A 16,648-nucleotide genomic window follows, 5' to 3' on the forward strand; every position below is an offset into this window, starting at 1 on the left:
TAGAAGCATGAACAAATCTTCTGTGTCAGAACGCAAAGGATACGAAGCAGAATTAAACAATAAAATATTAACTGGGACAAACATCATACACTCAAACAAATAAATATACAACAACTAATTGTCATCATACACCCTTTCTTTCTTATAAACCTTAATTGTCATCTGCTTCCAAGGCCGCTTCTGTCTCTATATATCAAGGTAAACTTTAACTCTAATAATCTTATGCTAGTGTTAGTGACCTTTTAGAACTCTGTTCAAATTTTTTTCTTACTCCACTGAGTTTATATGTTCTTTATTTTGTTCAGGCGTTTAAAGTTTTGATCCAGTCGATATGTCCTCCAAAGATTACATCAGCGGTTTGCCAGATTGTCTTACTAGCCACGTCTTGACTTTTCTTTCAACCAAAGAAGCTGCTTCCACTTCTGTTCTAGCCAAAAGGTGGAGATATATGTTTGCTCTTACACCAATTCTTGATTTGGATGACTCTGTCTATCTGAATCCTGAAAATAAGAGCAAATCTCCTAGGAGTTTTGTGTGTTTTGTGGATAGAGTGTTGGTATTGCACCAAAATGTTCCCTTAAACAGATTCTCTCTCAAGTATGAAGATGTCATTCATCCATCTATTGTCGTTAGTTGGTTACTCAAGGTGTTGGAACGTGGGGTGTTAGATCTTGATCTAGACATCTCCTCTGAAATGGGTTATCTACTCCCTTCACATATGTTTGTGAGTGAAACTTTGGTTAGGTTAAAAATAGGAGTCAGAGATGTTCTCACCATTGATAAAGTGAATGATGTTTTTCTTCCTAACGTTAAGTCACTGTGTCTTAACGTTGTCATGGTAAAAAGCAGTTTCTTTCGTAAGCTTCTTTACGGTTGTCAGACGCTTGAGGAGCTAGTTCTTGACAACTTGTCAGAGGTTAAAGGATCTTACTCTGTTTCTCATAACACACTCAAGAGACTGGTGGTTCGTCGTTCAAGAACTTTTGATGAAAACCACAAGAGAGTGTCGTTTCGTACCCCGAATCTTGTCTACCTTGATTACTCTGATACTATCGCAGACAAGTATCCCAAGGTGGAGTTCAGTTCCCTCGTTGAAGCTAGACTAGACCTTCGAATGACAAAAGATCAGTTCGTTAAGGCAAAAGTTTCAGATGATGATTTGTCACTTCCTGAAGAGATGGTTGGTAACGCAACAAACTTTTTTATGGGATTATGCAGTGTTAAGATCCTTCACTTGTCTAATGACACTCTTCAGGTTGGTCTGATACGATCTCTCTTTTGTATTTTAAATGGTTTTAGCTCTTGTTTTTTGTAGTATATGATTTTTTTCTTTGTCTTTCAGGTGCTTACTTACTGCTGCAAACCAATACCGGATTTCAACAACCTGATTCACTTAACCATTCAGACGGACCTAGAAGTCTCTTGGGAATCACTGCCTTCTTTACTCAAGAATTGTCCAAAACTTGAAACCCTAGTCTTTGAGGTAACAACACTTACTCTTTACTGCATCAGCAGACATATTTTTCACTAACGTTTAAGTTCTGTAGTAACCATCTCCTTTGTTGTACCTCAGGGACTACATTATGGAGATACAAATCGCACTCCTTGGGTAGGCACTTCTGTATGGCTATCATCAAGTCCAGTAAAGACACTGAAAGTATTTAAGTTTGGAGATATCTCTTTTAACATCGATGACCTGGATAAGCTAAGCAGATGGATATGATCAAGTATTTTGTGGAAACAATGCCGAATCTTGAAGAAGTGGTCTTATACTGTGATACTCGAGGTGAAGATGATCTGAAGATAGTATCAACTGCTTTTCAGATGCTGGAAAAAGTAGCCTCAACCAAGTGCAAGATCCGAGTAGTTTCTGATAAGATTACCTTATCATCTACTTTCTACTCTACTTCATCAACATCTGGACTTCTTTAAAAACGTCTTCCCAGTTTGAAGAGAAGATTAGCAAAGCCTTGGTTGTTAGTCTTAGACTTGTCTCTGTCTTTCTTGTTATCCATGTTTGATTGGTATGCGTTATGTTTTTGTAAAAGTTTGCTAAAACGTCTAGTAATTTCAAGCAAGCGTATCGTACATGTTGGTTGTTCTAAAAGTCTTCTAGTTTTAATATATGCTTTGTCTTCCTCCATCAGTGTCTTACCATTTCATCTTCTCTCTGTATGCATTCTATTTCAGCCACATTGGTTACATACTAATGCTCGCTGGTGACAGTGTTAAAGTTGGTCCAGACCACACGTATTCAATGGCAAATCATTATTAAGGCAAAGATTATGATAATTACAAAATAGGAGAAATTCAGGATTTACATCAACTACAAACCAAATAAAGCCTAGTAACCTTGAGATTTATCTATACAACAAAAATTCATCCGCTGCAACATCTTATATAACTATATACGAATATATGATAACTAAGACCAACATTATCGTGGTCCTTATGGACGTTCTTAGGAGGAGAGAGAGACCAAAAAGTACACAATCAACAAGGACAATCGAGAAAAGTCCTTAGATAAGGACGTCCTTGCTGCGTCCTTCACACTGTGTGCGGGCCCCACGACACGTGGTGGCCCAACACTGGTTCTATTTTTTTTTTTTTTTTTTTTAAGAAAAAACAGAAAATTAAAAAAAATAAAGATTTTAAGGACCATTTTTTGTCCCAACCGATATTGATGCTCTAAGTAAACTCATTATACATCAAAAGTTGTGATCAAACGACAACTCTGAAGAACTCTAATAGTGACTTGTTGGCTGGCTAGTCAGATAATGTGTGTAGTTTCTTGTTCGTCTATATTCTACTCAACTAGGAACTAATCTTGATACATTGGTTAAAGGTCCTCACCCTATAAAGTACTGGTAGTATATATGTCACGTCAAAAGAACTTATTAGAGATGCAGAGCTGCATTAAATCTCCGCCGAACTAAGTCATATCTATACTGCCTAGAAGCTTCACCAAATCTATTGTTTCAGAAGATATTAACCAAATTAAATAATAATAAAAAGGTAAAAATCAACTTGACAAACATCACGCACTATCTAATAAAAATATATAAAACAAATGTTATGTTAGAGCCCTAGTGTTTCTTCTTCCACGGCCACTTCTGCAGCTTTGATTATCAAGGTTAGTGCTAGTCTTAGTGATTTTTAAAAACTATGAAATGAAAAGTTTTTGTCCTAAATTTCTTACTCCATGTGGTTTCGTTCAGGCTGATCCTGTCGCTATGTCTTCCAAAAAGTTGAATCTTGGTTCCAGAGATCACATCAGCGACTTACCAGATTGTCTTATAAGCCACATCTTGTCTTTTGTTTCCACCAAAGAAGCTGCTTCTACATCTGTTCTGGCCAAAAGGTGGAGATATCTCTTTGCTCTTACATCTAATCTTGATTTCAACGACTCCATCTATCTGAATCCTAACCAAAAGACGGTCACTACTTTCCCGTGGATAGCAAGAAAAAAGAGCAAAACTCCAAGAAGTTTTGTGGATTTTGTTGACAGAGTATTGGTTTTGAACCAGAACGTTCCTTTACACAGATTCTCCCTCAAGTGTGAAGATGTTATTCATCCAGCTTTTATCATTAGGTGGTTACTCAAAGTGATGGAACGTGGTGTGTTAGATCTTTTTTTTTTTTTTTTTTTTTTTTTTTTTTTTTTTTTATCTAAACATCTCGTCTGAAATGGGTTGTCCTCTCCCTTCTGAGATGTTTTGTAGCGAGTCGCTGGTTAGGCTGAAACTAGGAATAATAGATGTTCTCACTATTAATAAGGAGAGAGATGTTTCTCTTCCAAAGGTTAAGACACTCTGTCTTGACTATATCATGGTAAAGAACAGTGTGTTTGCTAAGCTTCTGTCTGGTTGTCATGCGCTCGAAGAGTTAGTTCTTAACATGTTCGAGGTTGAAGGATCTTGTTCTGTTTCTCACAACACACTCAAGAGACTAGTGGTTAGCCGTTCAATAACGTTTGATGAGAACCACGAGAGTGTGTCATTTGATACCCCAAATCTTGTCTACCTTGAGTATTCTGATACTATTGCAAACTCGTATCCAAAAGTGGAGTTTAACTCTCTGGTTGAAGCTAGTCTCAATCTTAGAATGACAAGTGATCAGATTGTCGAGGCAATTTCAAATGAAGATATTGATAGATCGACTCCAGAAGAAATGGTTGGTAATGCAACACATTTTCTTATGGGAATATGCAATGTTCAAATCCTTCGCTTGTCGTATAACACTCTTCTGGTTGGTTTAATACTCTCTCTTTTGTATTTTAAAATGGTTTTAGTTTTGTTTTTTTTTGTAGTATGTGATTTGTTTTTTGTTTTTGTTTCAGGTACTTACTTACTGCTGCAAACCAATACCAAAATTCAGCAACCTGATTCACTTGACCATTCAGACTGTCCCAGATGCAGCTTGGGAGTCCCTACCGGCTCTACTTAAAAATTGTCCAAAGCTTGAAACCCTAGTCTTTGAAGTAAACAGCACATACTCTTTACTCACACTTTTTTATTTTTCAAACCACTTTAGATGTTTGAAGTTGTGTCACTTTTGCTGGCAGGGACTCCATCACAAAATTAAAAACTGTGGGGAAGAGGACATGTGCTTGTGCAAACCTTGGGAGGAGGACATTCCTACTTGCCTATCATCAAGTCCAGTGAAGGTTCTTAAGATATTGAAGTTTGGAGAAATCTTTGGTGATGAGGACATAGAAGAGCAGATAAAGCAGGTGCAACACTTCTTAGAGACGATGCCAAATCTTGAACAGCTTGTATTGTATTATGATACGTCTTTTGACGAAGATGTGAATATAGTGTCAGCACAGCTTCAGTGGCATCCTAGAGTAGCTTCACCCAAGTGCAAGATTTCGGTAATCTCTGATAGCCTTTTCTTGTCATCTACTGTGCCATGTTCGGTAGTGAGTAAATGGGGTCGTCTTCTTTAGAAGAATCTTTCTGGTTTTGGCGCTCTCTTTTCTGGACCAATCATGACCTTTTTCTTTTGTTTGTTATTTCGGAGCCATGTATGGATGTATCTTTTGTAAGGCTGCTAAGAGATCTAAACTCTAATCAGGAAGGAATCCTTGTGTTGTTATGTTTTGTCCTTTCGCCTGGCAATGGCAAGTGGTAACGTCATGCTTTGTTATCTATTTTCTGTCGGGTTAAAAAGAGGAATCGTTAACTCGAGACCTAACTTGCTACAGAAGTACTTGGACCAAAACAAAACAAAAATCACCAAATGTTCTTCTTCTTCAAGATCTCTGCTTAGATCATGATTCCTGGAGAATAATGAGTTTCTTATCCAGCATCATCAGAGCAGCTCCAAAGTTCTTAACTTAAAAAAGAAAAGATAAAATTAGAAAAAAAAATAAAGAAAATTAGCAAAAGTTCTTAAAATAAGGAAGTTTAGAAATAAGGAAGTTTAGATTAGAACCGATTGAAACATTAAAGCAACAGATGTCACCTTGTTATTACTTTTAGAGTTGTAACAATTGAAGTGTTTCATAATTATTTAGAAAAAGGTACTTCATAAATTTCCACATACAAATATTGTCTACTGACCCTTCAAATTTCTTAAATTTGTTTAAGTTTATATGGTATATAGACAATATTGTCTACTGACCCTTCCAATTTGGAGCCACATACAATGTCCATTATACATGCAGCTGCGCAGGTGCTCAGGCCTTTGTAACATTGTATTTAAAAAAAAAAAAAAACATTGTATTAAAAACAATCTTTATACATGCATGTCCCAGGTGTCTATTATACATGCAAGATGCATGTGGTCAGGACCATGTAAAGTGTTTTTTTTTTTTTTGCTAAAAAGGACCATGTAAAGTTTCAAAAAGAAAAGACTTAGTTTTATGTTTACATCTTTTTCCCGAAATGATGTGTGTATTCACTCAAATCTACAGTAAAAACTCTTTAAATTAATAATGTGAGGACTTTGATATTCATTAATTTACAAAAAAAAAATTTAATATTTTTTTCTATTTTTGAATAATTTATTTATAAAATTATAAAGCATTTAACTTTATTGTGTATACATTACTTAAATTTCAAAAAAATTGACTTTCATAATTTTCATATTGTTTTATTATATGATTTGGTGTATATTTTATAAATCATAGAGTTTATATATGGTTTTCGATATAGATTTATTAAATATTATCAAAATATATTGAAATGTCAATAAAAATTAAGATATTTTAATTGTGAATATAAAATCAACAATATAATGTTTAATTTGTACTTATATAAAATATACATATAGTAGATTATTAATTTATGATTTCAAAAATACTATATATATTTATATAATATTTTCTAAAATTATTATCTTATTATTTTATCGATTTGTATCATATTTTAAACTGGCTTAATTCGGAATCGATTTTTTTATTAATTTATAATATTTATTAATTTATAGAATTTCTACTGTACTAATATAGTCTCACCTATTTGTGTTTCCAATTTTTTTTTGTGTGTTAACCTTTTTTTTTGTAAAATCTGGATATCCTAAACCGAAGGTCTAGACTAATCTCCAAGAAGAATGCAGCCCACAGATGAATTCTCTTTCTGAATTTTCAAATAGGCCGAAAGTATGGTCCATATCTCAACCACTGACTCGTAGTTATGTGTGTGGTAACTTATTAGATAAGATTTTGTTAACTAACCATCTTCTTGATAATCATTAAGAATATAACACTTTGGATGTTGAAGTTATGTCATTTATGCTGGCAGGGACTCCATCATAAAATTAAAAACTGTGGGGAAGAGGACATGTGCTTGTGCAAACCTTGGGAGGAGGACATTCCTACTTGCCTATCATCAAGTCCAGTGAAGGTTCTAAAGATTTTGAAGTTTGGAGAAATTTTGGGTGATGAGGACATAGAGGAGCAGATAAAGCTGGTGCAACACTTCTTAGAGACGATGCCCAATCTTGAACAACTTGTATTGTATTATGACACATCTTTTGACGAAGATGTAAATGAAGTGTCCGCACAGCTTCAGTGGCATCCTAGAGTAGCTTCACCCAAGTGCAAGATTTCGGTAATCTCTGATGGCCTTTGTTTATCATCTATTGTGCCATGTTCAGTAGTGAGTAAATGGGGTCTTCTTCTTTAGAAGAACCTTTCTGCTTGCGGCGTTCTCTTTTGGACCAATCATGATCACTTTTTTTTTGTTATCTCGGAGCCAAATATGGATGTATCTTTTGTAAGGCTGCTAAGAGATCCAAACTCTAATCAAGAATCTTGGTTCTTCCTTCTCGTGGTTAGGAAGGACTTGTGTTTTATGTTTTGTCTTTTCGCCCAGCAATGATAAGTGGTAACTCCATGCTTGGTTTGTTTTTCTCTATTTTGTTTCTGGTTAAAAATATAATGGTTAACATGAGTCCTAACTTGGTACAGAAGCAACCACCAGATGTTTTCTTCTACTAGAACTCTGATTAGATCATGATTCGTGGAGGATAATGAGGTTCTTATTGAGCATCATTATTTAAGAATGTTCTTAAATATTTAGAAAAGGTACTTTATAAATTTCTTGATCAACCCACATATTTATAATTATGAACCCACATATTTATAGTTATGTACCCAATTGAAGACGTGTGATTTACAATATATATTTGTTGAAGATTAAATGGTATTTTGTTTATCATTAATCAATATGTAGACAATATTGTCTACTGACCCTTCCAATTTGGAGCCACATACAAATGTGCATCATACATGCAGCTGCGCAGGCCTTTGTAACACTGTTTTAAAACAATCTTTATACATGCATGTCTCAGGTGTCCATTGTACATGCATGATAAAAAAAAAGTCTTATGTTTACATTTTTTTCGAAATGATGTGTATATTCACTTAAATCTACTAATACAGTCTCACCTATTTGTGTTTTTTCCAGTTTTTTTTTGTGTTAACATATTAGGTGAATTTGTGAACTAACAATGTTCTCAATAATCATTAAGAATTTACTCTATTAAAATAGAGTCCTATTATTATCTATTGTAAAAAAGTTGTTAGACTAATTCACTAGAAACTTAATATATTACTTAATATTTTTTTAAAAATGGATTAGGATATATTTCTCCTATATTGTAGATTTTGTAAATATTATATATTTAAATAATAAATACATTTATTTGAAAAAATATATTTGGTTTACATAATCTTAGGTATATATATTATTTCCTGTAAACATATCTACATAAATTTTCGCATCTAAATATATTTACTCTATTAAAATAGAATCGTATTTTTATTTGTAGTAAAAAATTGTTAGATCAATTCACTGGAAACTTAACATATTACTTAATATTTCAATAAAATGGAAAGGATATAATTCTCCTTTGCACAAAAAAAGATATAATTCTCCTACATTGTAGATTTTGTGATGTAATCTTAACCATAATTTGGTAAATATTATATATTTAAATAGTAAATACATTTATTTGAAAATATATATTTGGTTTACATAATCTTAGGTGTATATATATATATATTATTTATTGTAAACATATCTACATAAATTTTTGCATCTAAATATATACTTAATATTTTGAGATCGTGTATTTTATTTGAAATAGAAAATGTTGATATAAAAATATAAGAATAGTAGAACATATGATTTTTTTAAAAAATAGACTATGAAAACTATATAGTGATGAAGGTTTAAATTATTGTAAGAAAAAGTAAAAATTTTACCTATATTTTAGTAATAATATAGATAATATTAATTTTTAATAATTAAAATCAGTTTACATTATTTTAATACAAATTGTGTAACAAAAATGACAATAATATCTGCGCATCCACGCGGATTAGAATCTAGTATAACACTTATAATAAAACAACAAAGTGAATAACTAAAAATGTTTTGCAAAAAGCCCTAACTAAAATCACTATTTTTATTTTCTTACTTCTCCCACTATGAATAAAAATGTTGTATACCATTTGACTATTCTGACTTTTAATATAGTATATATATATATATATATATAATTTTATACTAAAATATATGACCATATATTAATAGTTTTTAAATAAAGTTAAAATAGACCGAGTAGTGGCGTAAAAAAAAATTAGACTGCGTAATGAATGAAATTACTAGATCTTGACCCGTGCGTCCGCACGGATACTAATTTTCGATTTTAATTTTTTTATTTATACTAAATGATGTATTTATAATATTTGATCATTTTACATTGACTAAGCTAGAGGTTTATATTTGGATACTCACTCGAATTTGATTAAAATCTATTCGGATTTGAGTTTTTTGAGTTTAAAGATTCCAGCTGTATTCGGTTGTTTATAAATTTTGGTCCCGGTTTGATTCGGATCTTTACAGGTTTGGATAATTCGTTTAAATTATTTTTAAATTTTCAAAATTTATAAATACTCTATATTTACCTAAATCTAAAAATAAAAATAATATAACATATAAATTTGAATAATATAAATCCGTTTGGATATTTATCCAGTTTAGGTTCAAATTTGGTGATACTTTCTCGTTTAGATTTGTTAAATGAAGAGTTGATATTATAATTTCCATAAATTGTTTGTCCAATAAAAAAAGTAGTTTTTGAAACTGATAAAAATATATATTTTTGACATTGATTTAATGGAAAAGTAAATGAAGTATATTTAAATCAAATTTAGTTTAGGAAAACAAATTAATATTTACCGAATATATAACATGTATTTTTTGCTTAATATATTGGAAAGTGATTTAGTGAACAATGAGAATATGGAAGGCTACTCTTAGAATATTTGGTTAAAAAAGATTCTTACAATCATGTTTAAAAAATATCAGTTTAGATATTTTTATAATCAAGTTTAAAAAATATCAGTTTAGATAATTGGTAAGATTCCATAATCTTAATTTAGAAATATAATTAAATGATAAAAAAATCTAGTGGCATAGACTTGTAATTATTTAGAAAAACTAAGGGTTAATTCTAATTTGTACTTCACTTTTAATAGATTAGATGCGTGGAATACTTAATATTTTGAGTATCAATGTCAGTTTAGGAACAAATGTGTTTTTTTTTGTCTCCGACTCTTACTCTCAGCGACGACTGCATAGACACATCTCCCCTCTAGCATTCGAACCTTCTCAGTCTGTTTTTGATCTCTGAGTAAGTTTCCTTCTTCTGATTTTGTGCCTTTTTTTGTTGTGAGCATGTGTCTAGAGCTCCAAGATTCTGTTATGTTAGAACCCTAGTTTTTCATCTTTCACGGCCACTTGTGCGTTATTCTAGCTGTTGTTAGTGATTTTTAGAACTTTGAAATGAAAAAGAAGTGTTTATCCGAAATGTCTTACTCTCATGTCTTTTTGTTCAGGCTGATCCCGTCGCTATGTCTTCGAAAAGGTTGAATCTTGGTTCCAAAGATTACATCAGCGGCTTACCAGATTGTCTTATTACCCACATCTTGTCTTTTATTTCCACTAAAGAAGCTGCTTCTACTTCTGTTCTAGCGAAAAGGTGGAGATATCTCTTTGCTCTTACACCTAATCTTGATTTCAACGACTCTATCTATCTGAATCCTGGAAAGGGTCGCCGAAAGAAGATTCCTTCAACAAGAAAAAAGAGCAAAACTCCAACAAGTTTTGTGGATTTTGTGGATAGAGCGTTGGTTTTGCACCGTAACGTTCCTTTAAACAGATTCTCCCTCAAGTGTAAAGGTGTAATTCATCCAGCTATTGTCATTGGTTGGTTACTCAAGGTGTTGGAGCGTGGTGTGTTAGATCTTGATCTAGACATCTCCTCTGAAATGGGTTGTCCACTCCCTTCAGAGATGTTTGTGAGCGAGACTTTGGTTAGGCTGAAAATAGGAGTTAGAGATGTTATAACCATTGATAAAGTGAATGATGTTTTTCTTCCTAACATTAAGTCACTGTGTCTTGACTATGTCATGGTGAAAAAATGCGTCTTTCGTGAGCTTCTTTCGGGTTGTCAGGCGCTTGAAGAGTTAGTTCTTAACAACTTGTTCGAGTTTATGGGATCTTGTTATGTTTCTCATAACACACTCAAGAGACTAGTGGTTCGTCGTTCGAGGACTTTTGATGAAAACCACAAGAGTGTGTCGTTTAGTACCCCGGATCTTGTTTACCTTGATTACTCTGATACTATTGCAGACAAGTATCCCAAGGTGGAGTTTAGTTCCCTCGTTGAAGCTAGACTAGACCTTCGAATGACAAAAGATCAGATTATGAAGGCAAAGTTTTCAAATGACGACAGATCACCTCCGGAAGAGATGGTTGGTAATGCAACTAATTTTCTTAAGGGAATATGCAATGTTCAGATCCTTTACTTGTCTGATGACACTCTTGAGGTTGGTCCAGTTCTCTCTCTCTCTCTTTGTATCTTATTGTTGCTCTTAGAACTCAAATAACGCTTGTTCTTTACCTTGTTGATGTGGTTTTGTGATTCAGGTACTTACCTACTGTTGTAAACCAATACCAGCATTCAACAACCTGATTCACTTAACCATTAAGACTGACCCAGATGTAGCTTGGGAGTCACTACCGGCCCTACTCAAGAATTGTCCAAAACTTGAAACCCTTGTCTTTGAAGTACCAACTCTTACTCTTTACTGCATCTGCTCACATTTTTTGCCAAACCACTTTAGATGTTTGAAGTTTTGTCATTTATGCTGGCAGGGACTCCATCACAAATTTGCAAACTGTTGGGAAGAGGACAAGTGCTTGTGCAATCTTTGGATGGCGTACATTTCTACTTGCCTATCATCAAGTCCAGTGAAGGTTCTAAAGATATTAAAATTTGGAGAAATCTTTGGTGATGATGAGGACATAGTGGAGCAGATAAAGCAGGTGCAACACTTCCTAGAGACGATGCCGAATCTTGAACAACTTGTATTGTATTATGAAACATCTTTTGACGAAGATGTGAATGAAGTGTCAGCACAACTTCAGTGGCATCCTAAAGTAGCTTCACCCAAGTGCAAGATTACAGTGATCTCTGATAACCATTGCTTATCATCTACTGTGCCATGTTCCGTAGTGAGAAAATGGGGTCGTCTTCTTTAGAAAGGACTTGTGTTGTTATGTTTTGTCTTTTCGCCCAGCAATGGTTGTTAGTCTAAGTCTTGTCTATGCTTTTTTTTTTTTTTTTTTTTTTTTTTTTGTTCAACAGTCTTGTCTATGCTCTTTCTTGTTATTCATGCTGATGATATATGCTTAAGTTTGGTAAACCCGTCTAGTAACACTCCAACCAAGCTCTCTCATGTAATGTTGTAAATTGTTCAATTCAAAAAGACTTCTGTTTTCAAATGATTTGTTTTTCCTCGCTCGGTGTCTGACTGTTTCAGCTTCTCTCAGTATGCATTTTACTTTAACCACATTGGTCAGGACCGAGTTGTATGAAAAATTAAATGAATTCAAGAACCAAAATCGTGGAGCGGTCTCTCACTTAACACCTATACGACGTCGTTTAGCGTTGGAATACCCGTCCCGCCACATTGATATCTCTCTCTCACTCACTGACGGCAACCATAGAAGAAGAACCCTACTTTTTCATTTTCGAGGTTCCTCTCACCACCACCCCCCTCATGTAAGTTTCTTCTTCTCCTCCTGCAATTAAATTATCTTGCTTTTTGGTTTTCTCCGGTTATGAATCTTGATTGGAACCTTACAATTTTGTTAAAAGGACAAGACTTTAGTGCTGTTTTGCAATTAGACAATGTCGTTCTGAAAAAAAACCCTATTTGTTCTTGTAATTGTTTCAGGTTCTAAGTCTTGCTAATCTCTTGTCCGAAAAAAAAAGATGGAAGATATGTTCAACCGTCTGCCAAACCCTCTGATATCGCACATACTCTCTTTCCTACCGACAAAGGAAGCAGCTTCCACATCGGTTCTCTCCAAAAGGTGGCGCCTTTTGTTCGCCTCCGTGACGAATCTCGATTTCGAAGGCGATGAAGACAGTCCAACCTTCGTGGGTTTTGTCGACAGAGTCTTGGCTCTGGGAGGGAACGCTAAGTTAAACAGATTCTCTCTCAACTTCTCCGATTATCCTGATCCAGATACTCTCACTTCTTGGATACTGAACGTGCTGAGACGCGGCGTCTCGGAGCTCGAGCTGACCGTCTCTGACTATCCTCTACCTCCTGAGATCTTTGTCAGCAAGACGCTTTCGAAGCTGAAGTTAGAAGGGGGAGATGGTCTCAGTGTCGGCAATGATGTTGGTAAGGTGTTTCTTCCAAAGCTCAAGACTCTTGATATGGACTGCGTTGGGTTTGAAGAAGGTGGTGCTGGGTTTGCGAAGCTTCTCTCTGGCTGTCCTGTGCTCGAGGAGTTGGTTCTGATGAATATCGGGTGGGAGCACTGGAAGTCTTGCTCTGTCTCTGTCAAAACCCTCAGGAGGCTGAAGTTTTTCTGCGAGGACAACGATGAGAATCCCAAGAGCGTCTCGTTTGATGCTCCGAGGCTTGAGTACTTGGAGTATTCTGACAATATTGCGAAGAAGTATCCTAAAGTGAAGTTCAGGTCCCTCGTTGAAGCTCATGTCAGTCTTAGACTCACTGAAGATCAGAGTGCAGATGCAGGCTCTTCGGATGATGACTACTACTTGGAAAGCGATGATGATGAGGAGAAGGAGATGGTTGGTAATGCAACGAATTTTTTCAAGGGGATATGCAATGTTAAGATCCTCTATCTATCTGCCAAAACACTTGAGGTTTGTATTGTTAATCCCCATCTTTATTCTACAAAGAATAATACTTAGAAACAACCTGGAAGGAGTTTTGTAACATTTTGTTAATGTAAATATTGGCTACAATGGCTTCAGTAAGTGATCACAAGTGAGTTGTTTCAGGTACTTGCGTTCTGTTGTGAAGCAACACCTGTGTTTAACAACCTGATTCAGTTAACGGTTGAGAGTGATGAAGAAGTTGGATGGGATTCATTGCCGGGTCTGCTAAAGAATTGTCCAAACCTAGAGACACTTGTTTTCAAGGTATCTTTGTTGTTTATCAGTCAACCACCTTACATACCTTTGAGATCATTTTGTTTTCATTCTTATTTGGTAATTTTTGACTTTGAGACCATCCTTTAATGCTTCTTTCAGGGTTTTGTCCACAAAAGAACTAAAGGATGTGGGAACATGTGCCATTGTAAACCTCTGAAGAATCCTTGTTGCCTTTCATCTTCTACTGTCAAGGTGCTAAAGATCATTCTGTCTGTACACATTGATGATGATGGGATGGAGGAAGAGCAGATAAAGCATTTCTTGGAGAAAATGCCACGGCTTGAACAGTTGGTAGTTTACTTCGACATATCATATGATCCTTCTGTGTTTGAGTTATCCAAGAAGCTTCAGAGTATATCTACAATAGCTTCACCAAAGTGCAACCTTCAAGTAATCTCGCAGAATCTTAGCTTGTCCTCTACTTTGCCTTCTACCTTGACGAAGAAATGGTCTGCTCCTCCAAAAGAAGAGTATACCTGGTTTCTCAAGGCTGTGACCTAAACTCAAAGCGATCAAGGTTTCCTTTTGCTTATTGTCTTTTGTACGCTGCTCAGCGTCTTTGTTTACTGACTGGTTTGTTATGCTTTTGTTGTACTTCTTTTGAAATTGAGGATGCTAAGTTTATGTCTTGTGTTAAATCACAATTCAAAAATGTTTTTTTCTGAACTCATTTTTTGAGAGCTAACTTGCAGCAGAAGCCAATGCTTTTCTCTTCTTGTAATGCTGCATTTGGTGAATGGTGGTGAGCCTAATTGGTGAGAAACCAAACGATTGAGTTAGTGTTCTTCGGCCAAAACTAGAGAAACATATAGAAAGGGGGGCCCATTTAAGACCATTTGGATTAAGAGAAGATGTTAAATAAAAAGTCAAATCAATAAAAAATGATGTTCACATCTTCTGTATATCTGCAGAGACATGCTCCCTCTCTCTTTCTTTGTAGATATGACTATATGAGTAGTGCTTGGAAAATGTTATTGTGTGATTGAGAGGGTACTGGTGGTGTAGAAAGTCTTTTGACTTTCTAACAAAAGTTCTAGATTCAGTACACCTAAAAAGTGAAATCTTTTTTTTTTTGTCCTCACCTTTTCACACACCAAGAATCAATAACTATCATTATGTACTTGGTAAGTAAAGAGTTGTGTGCTATTTTAGCTTGTGAATATACATATGGCCCATCAGAGCATTTCGTTTTTTTTTTTCAGATTTAGTTCGGACTGGTGGTTTGTTTGTTTCTTGATTAAAATCAGAACTAAATCTGAACTGTATGTAATTAGAGAATAATTCGATTCCAGTTCGGTTTCATAAAATAAAACACTGACCTGAATCCAATTAGAACTAAACCAATCCGGTCCAAGATATATCGGTTTTTAAAATGAGTTCCAAACACCCAGTGCCGGCTTTGGGGTAGTGCCCAAGGTGCAAGAGCACAGGGTCCACATCTTTTCACCAAAATTTCTTATTGTTTTAGGGTCCAAAATTTTGAAAATTTTAAAATCAAGGGTCCAAATTTTTAAATCAACCATTAGACCATCATTATTGGGATGCCTTAAGGACATCCTTTAAAGGAAAAGGAGAGAGGACCAAGGCAGAAAGTGGAGGAAAAACATTTATATAAGGGACAGCCCTTGCAGTTTCATGATAAAAAAAAAAAAAAATTGGGGACTTTGTGGAAGAACTCCAATAAGGATGCTCTTAATATTAGGAGAAATATTTTATATAGCACAAGGTTCACTAACGTTTTGAGCCGGGCCTGCAAACAACCTGAAAATAATCGATCCAGATCATGAACCCGAATGCTTAATGCTATAGTGTTCTCATTGCTTTAAAAAAAAAGTTTTGAAACATTTTTTTTTTTTGAAACATTTATTTCTTAAAGAAAAACGCAAGAATTTTTTTGTTGGGATCGTGTTCATTTACCTTGATTAAAATGCGGACGTTTATCAAATCATCCACCAACTTTTCTTTTTGTCAACTTTTATATAGGAAAACTCTAACATGTGGTTGATATATAGTTTAATGATATTTTAACTATTATTTTGTAGATTTTAAAGCCTGAGAATTCAAACATTGTGTTGATTAGCTGTTTGAGCAGCCACTGTTATTAATTCAACATAGCACGACAACGAACAGCTTTTAAATATCATTATTCGTTTCAAATAATCATGAATTAGGTTTGAGTCTTTCGAACTACATTGTTTTGGGGGACTTATGGAGTATACATTAAGACTTAGTGTGAACACCCAATGAAAAACGCATTTGATCGTGGTCAAAACATGTCGGCTCTTCAAGACTGCAGACATCACGAGTCATGGAATATAGCAAAAATAACATAGATGTGAATGCTGAGGTTTAAGTTTTTTTTTTTTGCTTGCATGGACCATCAGATGACACATGTGAATGAACCATTTTTCATGGAATAACAACAGCAGTTTTACAAGGTCGTCGACATGTAAAATTTAAAGCCGTCCTTTGTTACAAAAAGGATGTATCTATATGCATATTTGTTGAAATAATTTCATTTTGAATATTTTGCTGTTTTGAAATAGAATAAAGATTGTGAATTACTATGTTTCTTAAAACGAAATTCAAGACAATTAAATTAAGTCATATGCGAATGTTGTTACAAATAGACGGCATTACTAGGATAGATACA

General features: G+C 34.5%; 3 protein-coding genes and 1 pseudogene across 4 annotated transcripts; all 4 read left to right on the forward strand.

Moving 5' to 3' along the window:
* The first annotated feature begins 335 nt into the window (after positions 1 to 335).
* On the forward strand, positions 336 to 1,951 carry LOC108831815 (F-box/LRR-repeat protein At4g14096-like; annotated as a pseudogene).
* A 1,282-nt stretch (positions 1,952 to 3,233) lies between these two features.
* Positions 3,234 to 5,124, forward strand: LOC108860193 (putative F-box protein At1g58310). The gene is made up of 4 exons (XM_056985815.1): positions 3,234 to 3,618; positions 3,671 to 4,248; positions 4,340 to 4,480; positions 4,565 to 5,124. The coding sequence occupies exons 1-4, from the start codon at positions 3,234 to 3,236 to the stop codon at positions 4,946 to 4,948; spliced, it is 1,488 nt and encodes a 495-aa protein (XP_056841795.1). The 3' UTR covers positions 4,949 to 5,124.
* A 4,885-nt stretch (positions 5,125 to 10,009) lies between these two features.
* Positions 10,010 to 12,302, forward strand: LOC108861309 (F-box/LRR-repeat protein At3g59250). 2 transcript variants are annotated; one of them, XM_057010228.1, is made up of 5 exons: positions 10,010 to 10,146; positions 10,352 to 11,344; positions 11,445 to 11,585; positions 11,673 to 12,078; positions 12,111 to 12,213. In XM_057010228.1, the coding sequence occupies exons 2-4, from the start codon at positions 10,367 to 10,369 to the stop codon at positions 12,057 to 12,059; spliced, it is 1,506 nt and encodes a 501-aa protein (XP_056866208.1). In that variant the 5' UTR covers positions 10,010 to 10,146; positions 10,352 to 10,366; the 3' UTR covers positions 12,060 to 12,078; positions 12,111 to 12,213. The 2 variants fall into 2 exon arrangements, with proteins under 2 accessions (XP_056866208.1, XP_018490648.1); XM_018635146.2 differs by having other exon boundaries at positions 11,673 to 12,302.
* A 157-nt stretch (positions 12,303 to 12,459) lies between these two features.
* LOC108831820 (F-box/LRR-repeat protein At3g59200-like) lies at positions 12,460 to 14,633 on the forward strand. The gene is made up of 4 exons (XM_057010264.1): positions 12,460 to 12,582; positions 12,758 to 13,704; positions 13,843 to 13,983; positions 14,095 to 14,633. The coding sequence occupies exons 2-4, from the start codon at positions 12,796 to 12,798 to the stop codon at positions 14,494 to 14,496; spliced, it is 1,452 nt and encodes a 483-aa protein (XP_056866244.1). The 5' UTR covers positions 12,460 to 12,582; positions 12,758 to 12,795; the 3' UTR covers positions 14,497 to 14,633.
* Positions 14,634 to 16,648: the final 2,015 nt, after the last annotated feature.

This window comes from Raphanus sativus, chromosome 5, assembly GCF_000801105.2.
Source record: "Raphanus sativus cultivar WK10039 chromosome 5, ASM80110v3, whole genome shotgun sequence".
In the NCBI taxonomy this organism is placed as follows: Eukaryota; Viridiplantae; Streptophyta; class Magnoliopsida; order Brassicales; family Brassicaceae; genus Raphanus; species Raphanus sativus.

What these genes read in the sequence shown, in the direction of transcription:
- LOC108860193 (XM_056985815.1), top strand. Translation starts at nt 3,234, where the DNA reads ATGTCTTCCAAAAAGTTGAATCTTGGTTCCAGAGATCACATCAGCGAC. An exon ending in ACTCAAAGTGATGGAACGTG is followed by an intron (nt 3,619 to 3,670) that starts GTGTGTTAGATC and finishes TTTTTTTTTATC; the next exon opens with TAAACATCTCGTCTGAAATG. An exon ending in TTGAAACCCTAGTCTTTGAA is followed by an intron (nt 4,481 to 4,564) that starts GTAAACAGCACA and finishes TTTTGCTGGCAG; the next exon opens with GGACTCCATCACAAAATTAA.
- LOC108861309 (XM_018635146.2), top strand. Translation starts at nt 10,367, where the DNA reads ATGTCTTCGAAAAGGTTGAATCTTGGTTCCAAAGATTACATCAGCGGC. An exon ending in TGTCTGATGACACTCTTGAG is followed by an intron (nt 11,345 to 11,444) that starts GTTGGTCCAGTT and finishes TTTGTGATTCAG; the next exon opens with GTACTTACCTACTGTTGTAA. An exon ending in TTGAAACCCTTGTCTTTGAA is followed by an intron (nt 11,586 to 11,672) that starts GTACCAACTCTT and finishes TTATGCTGGCAG; the next exon opens with GGACTCCATCACAAATTTGC.
- LOC108831820 (XM_057010264.1), top strand. Translation starts at nt 12,796, where the DNA reads ATGGAAGATATGTTCAACCGTCTGCCAAACCCTCTGATATCGCACATA. An exon ending in TATCTGCCAAAACACTTGAG is followed by an intron (nt 13,705 to 13,842) that starts GTTTGTATTGTT and finishes GAGTTGTTTCAG; the next exon opens with GTACTTGCGTTCTGTTGTGA. An exon ending in TAGAGACACTTGTTTTCAAG is followed by an intron (nt 13,984 to 14,094) that starts GTATCTTTGTTG and finishes TGCTTCTTTCAG; the next exon opens with GGTTTTGTCCACAAAAGAAC.